Genomic DNA, 15334 nt, shown 5'->3' with positions numbered 1-15334 from the left:
CTTTTCGCTGCCCTGAGATCTCAGTGACATAGGGCGGGATGCAAATGTTTTAATAAATAAAGTGCACATTTTCTCCCACGCTGACTAAAGTTTGAAAATTGGTTAAATTTGGGGATTTGAAAACATTTCTTGAAATAAAGATCTCCTGCTCGAGTTTGCATTCAAGATTTTGAATGGGATGTGTTTGCATGATCTGCAAAGAAAAACGATATTTTTGTACATCCCCATTTTCAGTAGGGATGGGCAAATGAGCCATGTTTGAAGTTGCTAGGACTTTCTGAATATCATCTCCCTGCTTGGCATAACACACATCACCTTTGGCTGTGTTGGCCAGGGCTGATGGGAGTTGTAGTCCAAACCACCTGGAGGGCGCAAATCTCCCAAAATTCGCACACATTTCCTCCATAAGCTGATCCGTTCCGTGCAAATTAGGAAAGTTCCGCAAATCGGACTGGGGACTGAGATGAACGTGAGGACTTGTTTGAATATTTGCAAAGTTTTTCTGCGGACGAGTGCTTGTGCTCACGTTTTTGGACTTTGAACAGGGCGCACTCGCATTTTTGAGAGGAAAAGTTAAAAATTCCCATTCATCCTTCATTTTCAGGTAACACAAGTGTTCAGCAGTGTAGGTTTCATGCCCTCTAGCGGTCAAAAGAGAAAAGAGTGACAGAAACAAGAAAACCTGAGCTGGAGATGGACAATTGTTGTTAAAGGTGCAATCCTGTGCATGTTTGGACAGAAGAAAGTTCACTATGTGAACAGAGTGCTGGACTAGATGGACCCTTGGTCTGATCCAGCATCAGGGCTCTTCTTTTGTTCTTGTGTGCTGATCTATGATTCTATGAGTAGTGTGTGTGTGTGTGTGTGTGTGTGTGTGTGTGTGTGTGTGTGTGTGTGTGTGTGTGTTGTGGAACTACAGAAAGGGGTTGCCATTGTAAAAACACACACACGTACACACACCATGGCAGTGCTTCTGTGCCTTGGTAAAATGAAGGAGGCTAAACACAGAGAGAATAGCAGAGTTGGAAGGGGCCCACGAGGCCATCGAGTCCAACCCCCTGCTCAAGGCAGGAATCCACCCTAAAGCATCCCTGACAGATGGCTGTCCAGCTGCCTCTTGAATGGCTCTAGCGTGGGAGAGCCCACCACCTCCCTAGGTATTGACTTGTCCTTTCCCCCCTGCCCTGAATAAATAACATTAAAGTAGAGTGACCCTATGAAAAGGAGGACAGGGCTCCTGTATCTTTAACAGTAGCATAGAAAAGGAAATTTCAGCAGGTGTCATTTATATATATGGGGAACCGGGTGAAATTTCCTCTTCATCACACCAGATAAAGCTGCAGGAGCTATACTAGAGTGACCAGATTTAAAAGAGGGCAGGGCACCTGCAGCTTTAACTGTGGTGATGAAGAGGAAATTTCCCCAGGTTCTCCATATATACAAATGGCACCTGCTGAAATTCCCTTCTCAATACAACTGTTAAAGATATAGGAGCCCTGTCCTCCTTTTCATTTGGTCACCCTAATTAAAGGTTATTTCTTGGGGTAGAGATGCGATTTATTCATTTTTAAAACATGTAAGAAGCTGAGTTGCCATTATCTCCATAAAGGTTGTGTGCCTGAAAGAGAGTGCCTCATGACAGCCCTGCGGTGTAGAGCACTCTGACGATTTCCAGTTGTGGGGTGGGGGTGTCAAGCTGATACTGAAAGAGTAGGTGTTCAACAACCCTGAGATGTAGCCCAGTGGCATTGCACCTCTATTGCAAGTGGAGGGGGGGAGTTGAAGTGGAGTGAATGGCTTACAACAACCCAGCAGTGTTGTCGGGTGATGTTATCCCCACATTGTGGGGGGTGGGGGTGGCTGGGTGTCGGACTGAGAGAGAGGGAGAGCATACTACAGCAGCCCTGCAGTGTTGTCTACGGTTATTATACCACACTTGAGGTTAGGGGTGTGTGTGAGAGAGGCAAATGAACGACAACCCTGCAAGGTAGTCTAGCTATTTCTCCGGACAAAGGTGAGGCTGCTGCAGGTTTTGAAACCCAGCCACCCTCCACCCCATATATGAGAGCAGACTTAGGGTGAAGCAAAGCTCGGTCTTTCTAAGTTGCCCTCTTCTTCTTCTTCTTCTTTTATCTAGCTGGGGTAGGGTGACCCTATGAAAAGGAGGACAGGGCTCCTGTATCTTTAACAGTTGCATAGAAAAGGGAATTTCAGCAGGTGTTATTTGTATACATGGAGAACCTGGTGAAATTCCCTCTTCATCACAACAGTTAAAGCTGCAGGAGCTATACTAGAGTGACCAGATTTAAAAGAGGGCAGCTTTAACTGCTGTGATGAAGAGGGAATTCCACCTGGTTCCCTATATACACAAATGACACCTGCAGAAATTCCCTTTTCAATACAACTGTTAAGGACACAGGAGCCCTGTCCTCCTTTCCATAGGGTCACCCTAAGCTGGGGGTATTCTGGGCCACTCTCCTTTTTCCTATCTCTACAGCATTTTCACCATAGAGTTGCCTCCCCGCGCGGCTTCTCTAGGCCACTTTTCTATGGCGCTTGGAGGACGTTCTCTGTTCCGGTCAAGGCCGGAAGTAGGCCGCTGGCGGCCGTTGCCGTGGAAACGCGGCGCTGTTTACCACCGAGGACGGGACCGGCTGCGAGCGGGGCTGCTGGATGGAGCCGCGGCGAGGTGAGAGGGCGGCCGGAGGGCCCTGCGCGGCTCCCCCGCCCCGCTTGGCGCCACAGGCCCCTGCCCAGGGCCCCTGCCCAGGCGGGTCTGCGAGGCGCCCCGGGGAAGGCGGAGAAGCCGACGTTTCCCCCACCCCACCCCACCTTGGATGTGGGAAGAGCTTGTGTGTGCCGTGAGTGAAATTGCCGAAAGCAGCCTTCCAGAGGTGGTGGACTACAAGTCCCAACATCCCCAGCCAGCACAGCGCCAGGTTGGGCAAAGCTGGCCTAGAGCAAAACCTAACCTGATGTGTGGACTACAAGTCCCATCATCCGTGACCACTGCCCATGCTAGCTGGGGGCTGATGGGAGTTGTAGTCGAAACCATCTGGAAGGGGGCGGGGCGGGGCGGGAAGGGAAGGCTGGCCTAGAGCCAGGGTCGACATCCTGGTGCCCTCCAGGTGGTTTGGACTACAACCTTAATCATTCATCACCTTTGGCTGTTCTGGCCAGGGATGATGGGAGTTGTAATCCAAACCATCTGAGCATTTGGAAAGGAGGACGGGGCTCCTGTATCTTTAACAGTTGTAAGAAGGGAATTTCAGCAGGTTCCTTTGTATGCACGCAGCACCTGATGAAATGCCCCCTCAATCACAACAGTTAAAGCTGCTAAACTATAGCTAGAGTGACCAAATGCAAAAGAGGTCAGGGCTCCTGCAGCTTTAACTGTTGTGATGAGGGAATTTCAGCAGGTGTCATTTGTATGCATGCAGCACCTGTTGAAATTCCTTCTTCATCACAACAGTCATAGCTGCAGGAGCCCTGCCCTCTTTTGTATCTGGTCACTCTAGTATAGCTCCTGCAGCTTTAACTGTTGTAATGAAGAGGGAATTTCACCAGGTGCTGCATGCATACAAATGACACTTGCTGAAATTCTCTCATCACAACTGTTAAAGCTGCAGGAGTCCTGCCCTCTTTTGTATTTGGGCACTCTAGCTATACTTTAGCAGCTTTAACGGTTGTGATTGAGGAGGCATTTCACCACGTGCTGCGTGCATACAAAGGACACTTGCTGAAATTCCCTTTTCAATAGAAACTGTTAAAGATACAGGAGCCCTGTCCCTCTTTCTATATGGTCACCCTAATGCCAAATTGCCCACGGTTAGCGCATCAGATGAGGACCAGGAAGATCTAGGTCGGGGTGGGCAAGTTTCAGGCTGCTGGGATTGACTTTATCCTTTACGAGACCCCCTCCTCCTCTTCCTGGAGATCTACCCAGTAAAACCAGGTGCCTAATAGGTGGCTCAGCTACCTCCTGTGGTCCCAGGGGCCACTTGCACATATCAGCACAAATCCACCTTGAAGCTACTACAGATCAGAGGTTCCAACACAAAGCTGTAAAGCCGGCCAGCTGAGCGGCACAAGATTTGGTTGAAGGCAGCCCGATAAAGGTTCCTCTTTTACAGGTGAGGAACAACAGAGAGGGAGAGAGAAACACTTGGCACCAGGCTGGCTTTGGCGGAGAAATATTATCATCCCAGGCATTGATAATATTTATATACGCAGGGCAGTGAAGCAGCAGTTTCTGCAGCTGAAACTCTCCCCACAGCCTGAGTTCGATACCAGCGGAAGCTGGTTGCAGGCAGCCAGCTCGGGTTGACTCAGCCTTCCATCCTCCTGAGGTCGGTAAAATGAGTACCCAGTTAGCTGGGGGGAAGGTAATAACGGCCAGGGAAGGCAACGGCAAACCACCCCGCTATAAGGCCTGCCAAGAAAACGTCAGCGAAAGCTAGTGTCCCTCCAAGAGTCAGTAATGACTCAGTGCTTGCACGAGAGGTTCCTTTCCTTTCCCAATGTAATAAGACCTCTACATAGCCTACACATACACACATGCATTTATTGTTAAACTATTGGGAGTTAGAAGAGTGTTGTAGATTTACAGTTTGTCCTCCCTGATTTATTTATTTTATTTATTTATTTATTAAACTTATATACCGCTCCCACAGCCAGGGCTCTCTGGACGGTTTACAGAAATTCTAAAATTGAGGTAAAAACAAGCGTACAAAATTTAAAACTCTAAAACACAGAACATACACACATAAAACATTAAAAACCGATTTGAAAACTAAACATGTGGGCAATTAGGATCTGGGTTCAAAAAACCCCACTCAGCCATGAATAGACGTAAGTAACTGTTATGGGTATCCTGCCTTTTCCTTTTTAAAAGCTTTCCCCACACACAACTCCACCATCACCTTACGATTGAATAAATGTTTGTGAACAACCAAAGCCCATATTTAAAAGTCTGCCCCACCTCAATTCAAAACTGCGAATTTCTTTTGTTTAAAAAAATCAGAGAAAGATGGACCTGCTGGTCTCCGGGAATGCAAGCTCATATGGGGGAATTCGTGCTTTTAATCTTTGCCAATATGCTTTTGCATTTTTTAAGATGTGTCGAGACATAGCTTGGGTTCCTGTTTGCTCAGAACATGGAGCACAGCTTTTTGTATTCATTGTGCTACCTTGGAGTTACATCTGTTGCTTGGCAGATTCAGCCGAATACACACAACACGCCCACTCTTTTTCATAGATGTAGTCCGAGAGAATGGCAAATTGTCTCACGGGGCGTGGTCTCTGTGGCTGACCTGCTGAGCATTGCTCAGTTGGCATTGCTGCATCCTTTATTGTGTCCTAACTCAACCGGCTGTCTTCTTCTACATCGCTTGTAGGGCAGGGTGCACCGTGCCGCTCTCCAGCTAGTAAGGAGGTGGTAAGCACCCTGACTTTTGCAGCAAGGGTTGACTTTGCCATTGCTGGAAACTTTTCTAGTTCCCACTTTGAGCAGGAGGACAAAAGCACTGTTTCTCTCAGTTTGGAGACAGCAGCAGGATCCTGAGGTAACAGGTTTTGGGGTGTATATCCTGCCTTTTGATTTGGAGATCCTCCAGGTGGTTATGAAAATGCAATTGATTAAAAAAAAATCACCTGTGTAAAGAGGAAATGCAATCCATCAAAGAGGCAAATACAGTAAATTAATCAGGCGATAAATATTAAAACAACAAACAAAACCCAACCCAAAGCAGTAGCACATCAGAATTATTGTTCATTAAATGCCTGGGCCAATTGAAAAAGAAAATGCCTTTGTCTGTCAGCTACAGCTCGTTCAAGAGGGCATTAGGCACCCTTGGGGCACCACCACCGAGAAGGCCCTGGCCCCGAAAAGACAGCGGATCTTAGTGGACTGGCAGGTTCCTGGTGGTGGAGTTGTTGTTGTTGTTTATTCGTTCAGTCGCTTCCGACTCTTCGTGACTTCATGGACCAGCCCACGCCAGAGCTTTCTGTCGGCCGTTGCCACCCCTAGCTCCCCCAAGGTCGAGTCTGTCACCTCCAGAATATCATCCCTCCATCTTGCCCTTGGTCGGCCCCTCTTCCTTTTGCCTTCCACTTTCCCTAGCATCAGCCTCTTCTCCAGGGTATCCTGTCTTCTCATTATGTGGCCAAAGTACTTCAGTTTTGCCCCTCAAGTGAGCAGTCTGGCTTTATTTCCTGGAGTATGGACTGGTTTGATCTTCTTGCAGTCCAAGGCACTCTCAGCATTTTCCTCCAGCACCACAGTTCAAAAGCATCTATCTTCCTTCGCTCAGCCTTCCTTATGGTCCAGCTCTCGCAGCAATCCTGAACTTAGGTAGGTGGCTGATGCAGGAGAGAGAGGCTGTCAGAATGTGGAGAAGGCACTATTTCTTGAGCTGCTGTGGCAGCGTTCAGTAAAATCATGGCTGGAAGCCTAAATGATCTGTCAACCTCTGGGTTCCATTGAAGGGCCTCTGGTTCTTATCTTTGACTGGGGTTAGTGAGTAAGCAGGGTTTAGCAAAACACATAGCACAAGACATCTTAAACCTGAACCAAAAGCCTTAACCAGCAAGGTTTAAGGTGTCTTCTGAACAGGCCCAGTGAGTAGGTATCCTTACTTTAGTCTAACAAGTGCTGAGTGTGGGTGTTGTTCTTTACCGCTCCCTAGTTCATTTATTGCTTTATTGTAGTAGTTATAATTGGGGGTTCTGTAACAGAACTACAGGAGGCAGTTTGGGAGAAGCAACCCAATGGCAACAGGTCCCAACCAAGGTAATGGTGGCACTTCCTGTGATAGATCCAAGAGGAATAGTTTAAGACAGGGGTGACACTCCATCACGGCCAAAATCCAGCATGGAGAGAGGCATGCGTATGGCCAACGGTTTCCGTGGGCGTAATCTGCTTTAACCAGTTTGCAGCCAGACTGGGTGAGTTGAAGTGTTCTTTAGGCTCTCAGCCACCAACAGCTGGTGGGATCGAGGCTAAGCGTTCTTGTGCAGAGAGAGCGAAAGGGTGCATCCTTGGTGTTAATACAAGGTTTGGACCTCAGCAGAGCATCTGCCTTTGGCTGCCTTGACAATTCATTAGTCTCTCTGCTAGTTTTTGTTTCAGGGCTCCCGTATTTTTAACACACGGAGATTCAAGAAAAGCTGCACCTATTGGTTTTCTGCCTGTTATGTGGCTGCTAGTAGCTCTACTGGAAATGGGGCAGCATCAATGCCCACCTTGAGCCTCCATCTCAAATCAATAGCGAGAAATGTCACTCTCCCCCCACCCACATCCCCAATTTCTCTTGCCAGATTTCAGGCTTGAAAATCTGCGACTCCCCGGAGGTGCAGGTTGAGATCCTATCAGACTGACTGGCCTGTTGATCCTTGGGAGCTTTTGAGCTGTCAGTCCTTTTGAGCCGATGGAGCATCTTCTGTATGTGAGTATTATATTTTTTGTTTTTATTATTTTCTTAACATGACCTTCACAACAAAGCTTTTAACGCTTTGTCGGGTTTCTAAAGCAGCTGGAGACGGTTTAGGTGCTGCCTTTTAATTCCACTGCTGCAGTTTTCTCTGTTCTGTAACCCCAAGACAACTGCATAATAAACTTTAGAAAGAGATCTATCTTCCCGCAGCCGAGACTCATGTTCAAAAGAAGGCCGTCTGGCTTTTATTTTGTAATAGGGTTGTTTAAAAAGTTGAGCAGCCGTTACATGGCCACAGAAGCAAGCACAGAGCAGGCAGTGCTACACTCGAAATCCTGACCAAATTCTTGTCCTTTTCCCCACCGCTCCCTCTTCCAGTGTCTGTCACTTTTCACCATCATTCACCTTTTGCCGTCTTTGTGATTCTCTTTGCATTCTTCACAACAGACTTCAGTGGACAGTTCGACAGGATTAAATAGGATTCTGGAAAATACTTATCCTTAGAATTCTAAGGAGTAGGATGGAAAAAGAAGAAGAAAGAGTGGGAACTTGTCACAGACAATGTATGAGATCATGAGTTGAGTTTCTATGCTCACCCCTTCGCAAGGGCTCAGGGTGGATAACAGGTGTACAAAAATGCAATTTAACACTAAATCTCAGTTAATCTAAAAATGTTGCCATTAATCACCCCATATTTGTTAAGCCATGAGTGTGGAGTGCCGTCTCAAAACCGGAAAGGGTTAAAAATATCTGGGATTCATGCTCAGACTTTGGCAGACCACTAGGGGAATGGAATTATGCGGCCAAAATGCCTCTCTGAAGGTTCTTGACTGTCCCTTTCTATTTGAACTGGGCATCCTGGATGGGACAGTCCAGAAGACATGATGAGTCAAGGTGAGGAGTGACAGATCCAAGCTCTTAGCAAGGTCGAAGCTACCACAGAGGTGGCCGGTGGGTAACCAGCAAGCTGGATTTCCTGCCAGTGGCCCTGCCAGATTTTAATCCGAGTGTGATGAAAACATGGCACTATTTCACACACAAGGGAAAAATAACTTGCTTTGATGTCTGTGTTTGGGAACGGGTATACACCTCTGCTTTTCGAAACAGAAATGAGTTAATTTCAAATGTGTTGATTTGGTATTCTGCTATTTAAATTGAGATAGGGAAAGTGCTAGTAATGAGGGGATCAAACAAATTGCCCAGGGACGGGGAGTTCCGTGTTAATAATCATCATCATCATCATCATTTATTTCTTACCCGCCTCTCCCTTTGGATCGAGGTGGGGAACAACATTAATAAAGGAATCAACACATCTTAAAAATTCTTGATTTTACATTGATCTGGGTAGGCCTGCCGGAAAAGGCTAGTCTTCAAAGCTGCCTTAAAATCACAGAGAGAGTTAATTTTACAAATCTCCTCCGGCAGGCCGTTCCACAATCTGGGGCAACAGAAGAGAAGGTCCTCTGGGAAACTGATGTCAGCCTAGTTTTGGCTGACTGTTGTAAGTTCTCCCCAGAGGACCTGAGTGTGCGGGGCGGACTGTACAGTAGAAGGCGATCCTGCAGGTAACCTGGACCCAAACCATGTAGGGCTTTAAAGGTAATGACCAACACTTTGTACTTTGCCCGGAAACTAATTGGCAGCCAGTGGAGTGATTTTAATGTTGGAGTAATATGCTCACCCCTAGATGTACCGGTGACCAACCTGGCTGCCATATTTTGAACTAGTTGTGGGTGTCACAACGAGGCCCTCCTCAAATGCCCCCTGCTAGCCCTACCTCAGAAGGAAATGGGGTGGGCAGGCAGGAGGACCTCAGATGATCTCACCGTTATGCTGGTGAGGTGTTCTACTGAATGATAAACGTAGTTGCTCCAAATAACTGCCAGTGCTCACCTCTAACAAGAGAAGCATCTAAAAGGTGCCACAGGAAAATAGATGTAGTGTGGCAGCAGCTTTGTGAGACTACAGCTCATCTTGTCAGAAGTACATTATACTCAGTTGCAGATGTGTAACATGTCGGGGAAAAGTGGGCAATAGTCCCTAAAAACTTCTGCCCCACTAGATCCGTTAGTCTGTAAGTTGCCAGAAGTCTCTTGGTGGTTCTTCTTTCACAGCCTAGCTCTGTTTCCCCTCTGAATGATCTTAGTGATGGCTGCATTCACTTGGAATGGTAAAATAAGATTCTGGCAAATTCTGGCATATTGATCATTCCCTTTAGCTCTTCCCACTAGCACAAGCTGTTAAACAAAGCCGCAATGGATTGTTCAGCCTGTCACCTGAAACCCAAGATCCCGGCTTGTTGCTTCTCAACAAGCCAGGATTTGTAAGCCAGGAACAAACCCTGTTTTACAATCCTGGCTTGTAAAGGGAGCAACAAGCCAGGATCCCAGGTTTGGCCATCACGGGAAGCTTTCTGTTTCTGGTTTAGTTTGGCCAATCATTTTAGTGAGAGGAGTCAAGTGAGGGTGAACGGGCTGTGTGCACCAGAATCCTGGCTTTTTGTTCTGTGCGAACGCAGCCTAAGCCTCGAGCAGATGAGGAGCAAGCGCGTGTATGCCGGATGCGAGAGAAAGCGGGTAGATTATTTTACTCTCCTCCTTGCATGAAGTGCCGGGCGTGTGTGGATTCCTGTGGACTCAGTCCGACGAACGACTAAGCCAGGATGAAAAGTGCTGTGTTGCAGGAGACCATCCTGCCAGTCCTCGGTGTACTTGCACTTCCCACCTTTTTCCCCCCACCAGGCGTCCTGAGAAGCAATGGCTGCTGCCTCGCACCTGAAGATCCCACCCTCTAAACGGAAGACCTCCTTCGGCCTCGCAAAGCCCTCCGCCTGGCAGCCAAGCCCCCTCGCCATGCACGTCACGCGGCCGAAATCGGCAAAAGGGCGCACGAGGTCGAACCTGAGCTACTCCCACAGCGTGGAGGCCTATTCCTACCAGGTGCCAACGTCCCCTCAGCCGCTAGCTCCCTGCGAAGACGCCGTCAGCAGCCGGCGGGCCTCCTCCTCACAGCAGCTGTACCAGCCCGTGCAGGTGTTCCCCGCCGAAATCTCAGACCACCTCCAGCAGGTGCCCATGAGAACTTCCTCCTCGTTGAATAAGTACAGAGTGCTCCCCTCCATCAGCCGGAAGGAGCTGAGGAAGAGTGCCGTGGAAGTGATGTCCGAACAGGCTGGCCACCTCCAGGTGAGCGCGCAGCAGGAGGAGGAGGAGCAGCAGGCCCGCAGGGATCTCCCCTCGGCGGGGAAGGGGCCCACGCCGATCCTGGCCCCGCACACAGGGGGCAGCGGGGAATACGCCCAGGCGCCACCGCTTCCTTTGGAGACGAAGCCCGCGAGCCAAGCCAGGGAAGGCGCCTCTCCCGCCCCGGCGCTGAATTTGCAGGAGCCCGGCGACAAGGAGCCGAGGTTGCTGCTGGCCATCCGCTCTCCTTCGGGCCACCGGTTCGAGCGCCACTTCCGGCCGACAGACAGCCTGCAAACGGTCCTGTCGGCGGCGGAGCGGCAGAACTCGGCGGTGTACGAGCACTGCAGCGTCGAAACCGTGGAAGTGCCTCGGAGGACCTTCTCCGACCTCGCCAAGTCCTTGCAAGAGTGCGCCATCGTCCACAAGTCCGTGCTGTGCATTCTGCAGGAAGAGGGGGACCTTTGAGGGGGGGCGTTCTTTGCATTAAATGCCGCTGGAGCCTGTGGGTTTTCTCCCGGCGTCCGCTCCTTTAGACGACGCCAAGGCTTGCCCTCTGGCGTCCCCGCTTTTTCCAGGCTCCTCCTTGCGTGCCCGAAAGGAGCGTCCGGGGCCGTTCTGTGTTTAAAGCATTGCATTGAACTCCCCTTCTGTGCTCCTTCCCCTTCAGCCCAGCTCCCAATAGATCCCATGCCATTTTTGTAGGTTGCCAAGTTGCGTTCAAAATAGTCTGTTCTGCTCGGAAGTTGTAAGATTTTGACTCCCGTTTTCCAGTGGGAGGGTCGGTTTTTGTTCTTCATTCGGCTCTTGGAATAGATCTTATTTTGCCCCAATTAAAAAAAAACTAGATGAGTGGATGGTAAAGAAGGACGTAAACAGGCACAGTCCACCAGGAAGTTCTCTTTCACGAGCCCTGTTGAGCGAAATTGTCATTTGCCCAAGCAGCTGCTGTTCAATGGGGCCTGTGGAAGAAAGCTTTGCGGAGGTTGTGCCCAGGGCTTCATCGTCTTTAGTTCCCCCATTCAAGAAAGGCTTTCCCAACCTGGTGCCCTCCAGATGTGTTAGACTACAAATCCTAGCATCCCCAGTTATTATGGCTGGCTAGGGAATGCTGGTAGTTGTAGTCCAAGCATCTCAAGGGCACCAGGTTGGGGAAGGCTGTGTTAAGCAAAACTGTCTTTGCTCACCCTACCTGGGTTTGCTGCTGTATTTTAATTTTGTTTTTCTTTCATGAGATTATGGCACAAATTCGACTGGAACAATCCTAACAAAGTGGGTTTATCTGGTACAAATTTGAATTTCAGTGTTGTTTGGCAACAGGTACAGAACTGTTGCTTTTTTTAAAAAAAAATAGAAATGAGTTAGCTGCACAGTTGTTGATTTGGTGTTCTGTCATCAGTCGGGTTTTGCCTGGGTATGAGCAAGTGGCTTCTCTTGAAAGCTGCTCTCTTTTTTGCAAAAAAAACGAATCAACCTGTTTTGATTTAAGACTGGGCCTGTTTGTATTTGTCAAAATGCCATTTTATATCTGTATTTTAAAGCCGGATTTTAACGTGTTGAAGAAAACCCTTCTCCTGCCCACATGCAGGGTTTAAAATCCAGGTATTCTACGAAAAATGGATTAAGCTCAAGGAGCGGACAGCCTGCCAAAACCGTCTGCTTCCCCAAGTGTTAATGTCTTGCCTCACAGAGACGGCCAAACTAACCTGAGGGGTTGGTAGCAAGTTTGCCTCCCCTCTGATTGCAGCTGCTGAATAGGCCACGACCTGACAACGTTGAGACAGAGGGTCAGGCTGAGCAGAGCAGGCGGCTTGGTCATTTCTTCCTCCTCTCTCGGGCGGTCACGTTTCCCCTAATCTATTCACAGGCCAGGTTACTTAGATGCCCGCCTTTGCTTTGGCTACAGCGCCGGGTTTCTGTCTTTGCAGAGGCCTACACGCTGACTGCTCTCTTCAGCTATAAGCGGTGAAGAGAAGCCAGCAACAGCAGGATGGGCTGACATGCCACACATCAGTACCCCACAGTTTGGCAGAAAAGAGGGGGGGGGGAAGCAAAACTAGCTAGCTGTTCTGGGCCGTCAGCTTTGAAATCTTGGCGAGAGGCAGAGATGTCAGTTCTGGACTGAATATTCGCCTGCAAGTCAAGAGGCAGCCAGGCAGCCTGAGAAATTGACCTGCATGGTGGACGGCCCTTCTTAACTCATGCAGCAGGATCAAAGAGGTTGGGGAAAGGGTCCTGGTCTGTTGACCGGGGGGCAGCACAGGGCCCACGGCGAAGGTACCGTCAGCAGCCTGCCGTGCTCAGGCGTCACTTGTCACCAACTTAGCAGCAGTAGTAAGCAGAGCAGGGGGACAAAGTAAGTTTCCTACAACTAAGTTCTCCGGGGAGCTGACGGAGGGCGGTCTCTCAACCTGCGAAAGAGCACGCTGTTTTGAAATCCCAGGCGCAAGGACAAGAACCACCACGTTGTATTATTTGCAGGGGCTGCAGACTTGCCCTGAAAACATTCTTTTCTCCCCCTTAGTAGGGGGGAAGTCAGGCTTAAAACAGTGTACAGGTTACTGTATTTTGGGTGGGGGCGGGGCGTATATGCTTTTTGCACTTAAATAATTTGGAAACATGTTGCGTGTGCTGTTAGATCAAATAAAGATATTCTGGGTGTAATGATTTTTTTAAAAAAATTATTTAGCCCCATTTTAAGTATTGTTTTTGCCTTCTTATTTTATACCTGCTATGATATCAGCGACTGGACAATTGAGTAAGCCAAAGGTTTTTACTTGTTTCTGTGCTCTATTCTTGCTGGGTGCCCTGGGTGGGGGTGTAAGCCGTTGTTCTTCAGGCTAAACCCCAAACGTCCTCCTTCGGAGGAGGATAGGGTGCAGAAAATGGAAACAAATCTATTTTGCAGACAAAATAAGTAGCAGGGGTGGGGGTGGGGTGTTCAATCAGACCAAAGGCCCAGTCTCTTACCTCCCATGAAAAGTCCACAAACGGAGTAGTAAGGCAGTGTCCCTCTCCAGGAAGTGGGTTTTTTTAAGATACCCTGCCTCTGAATATGGAGGTTCGGTATAGCCACTGATAGACCCCACCTTCTTCATGGTGCTCAACCCCTTTTTAAAATGGGATCTAAGCTAGTGTTCATCACCACATCTTGCCCTCCCCAGCCTGATGTCCCCAGATATGTTGGACTACAACTCCCAACACTCCAGGGAGACTGGGGGTTGTAGTCCCAACATCTGGGGTGGGCGCTGGGCTGGGGAAGGCAGCTTTAGTGTTGCCTGCGTGAGCATCAGCCTCTGTGCTTCCTTTTTTCTCTCTCCTGCTTCCAACACAGTCCTAAAGAGACTGGAAGCTTTTGCATCTGTTTTCAATTAACCGTGGTTTCTCCTTGCATCCAAATGCGAAACTGTGGTCCGTCTTAACCGTGGTTCAGGGGAACAAGACAGGATCGTAAACCAGTTTGAAGTCGGCTTGTTTCCCTAAACCACAGTTAAGGTGAACCACAGTTTGTTTGGGTTTGGACACTGACGAGCTGTGAGTTGAGTTCAAAGTTAAAGCTTCCAATCTCATAGCTGCGTGGGGGGGGGGGGGGGAAGAGAAAGGGAGCTGATGAGTCCGAGGCTGGTTCAGCTCAGTGTTACGTCTGCACAAGATTATGGGTAATGGCGCTTCCTTTTCTTTATCCTGAAACTACTGGGCAATTCCAATTTGAAGTATTAAGAGAATCCTGTCTGTTCGCATCACTGCAGCCGTTCCAGCTCAGCAGACTTGTCAAAAAGATGAATGCAATGTTTACTAGCTTGCAAAATAGTTTTACTAGCCTGCTTCGTGGAGACAGTAGAAGAGGGATGGGCCTCTGTCCATCCTCTGCCGGACCACTCCCCGTCGCAGATGGTGACCAGGCGAGCGCTTATATATGGGATTCCCCTTAGCTACTGGTTAAGAAGAAGTGAGAAGAAGGTTGACTACTGCAACCTTCTTCTCACTGGCCTTCCTTCTTCTCACATCAGTCTGTTGGTTTCTGTCCACCACTCTGCTGCTAAGATCATCTTGGCTCGCCGCTCTGACCATGTTACTCCACTTCTGAAATCTCTTCATTGGCTTCCAATTCACTTCAGAATCCAATATAAACTTCTGTTGACCTACAAAGCTTTTCACTGTCTAGCTCCTATCTCTCCTCTCTCATCTCACACTACTGCCCCGCTCGTGCTCTTCGCTCCTCTGATGCCATGTTTCTCGCCTGCCCAAGTGTCTCTACTTCCCTTGCTCGGCTTCATCCATTTTCTTCCGCTGCCCCTTACGCCTGGAACGCTCTTCCAGAACATTTGAGAACTACAAGTTCAACCGCAGCTTTTAAAGCTCAGCTAAAAACTTTTCTTTTTCCTAAAGCTTTTAAAACTTGATTTTGTTCTGACTTTATACTGTTAGTTTTACCCTACCCAGTGCCTGTTTGCATTCTCTTCCCCTCCTTATTGTTTCATTATGATTTTATTAGAATGTAAGCCTATGCGGCAGGGTCTTGCTATTTACTGTTTTACTCTGTACAGCACCATGTACATTGATGGTGCTATATAAATAATAATAATAATAACAACAACAACTCACGAAGCAAGGCTGGCCTTGGCCTATGCAAGCCCTGTGGCAAAATACAGTTGGAAAACGTGTTCGCTCTTCACCCATCTCCCACCAAGGTCCAGAGCAGCACAGCAAGTTGCCACG

At 48.5% G+C, this 15334-nt stretch overlaps 1 protein-coding gene across 3 annotated transcripts; it reads left to right on the top strand.

Annotated features, from left to right (window-relative positions):
• The first annotated feature begins 2592 nt into the window (after positions 1-2592).
• Positions 2593-13419, top strand: UBXN10 (UBX domain protein 10). 3 transcript variants are annotated; one of them, XM_063145282.1, is made up of 3 exons: positions 2593-2689; positions 7325-7445; positions 10175-13418. In XM_063145282.1, the coding sequence occupies exon 3, from the start codon at positions 10190-10192 to the stop codon at positions 11081-11083; it is 894 nt and encodes a 297-aa protein (XP_063001352.1). In that variant the 5' UTR covers positions 2593-2689; positions 7325-7445; positions 10175-10189; the 3' UTR covers positions 11084-13418. The 3 variants fall into 3 exon arrangements, with proteins under 3 accessions (XP_063001352.1, XP_063001353.1, XP_063001354.1); XM_063145283.1 differs by having other exon boundaries at positions 7318-7445; XM_063145284.1 differs by lacking the exons at positions 2593-2689; positions 7325-7445 and adding an exon at positions 8872-9032 and having other exon boundaries at positions 10175-13419.
• Positions 13420-15334: the final 1915 nt, after the last annotated feature.

This window comes from Elgaria multicarinata, chromosome 20 (genome assembly GCF_023053635.1).
Source record: "Elgaria multicarinata webbii isolate HBS135686 ecotype San Diego chromosome 20, rElgMul1.1.pri, whole genome shotgun sequence".
NCBI lineage: Eukaryota > Metazoa > Chordata > Lepidosauria > Squamata > Anguidae > Elgaria > Elgaria multicarinata.
Note: the sequence above shows the minus strand (reverse complement) of the source record. Positions and strands in the feature narration are given on the sequence as shown.

What these genes read in the sequence shown, in the direction of transcription:
- UBXN10 (XM_063145284.1), top strand. Translation starts at nt 10,190, where the DNA reads ATGGCTGCTGCCTCGCACCTGAAGATCCCACCCTCTAAACGGAAGACC.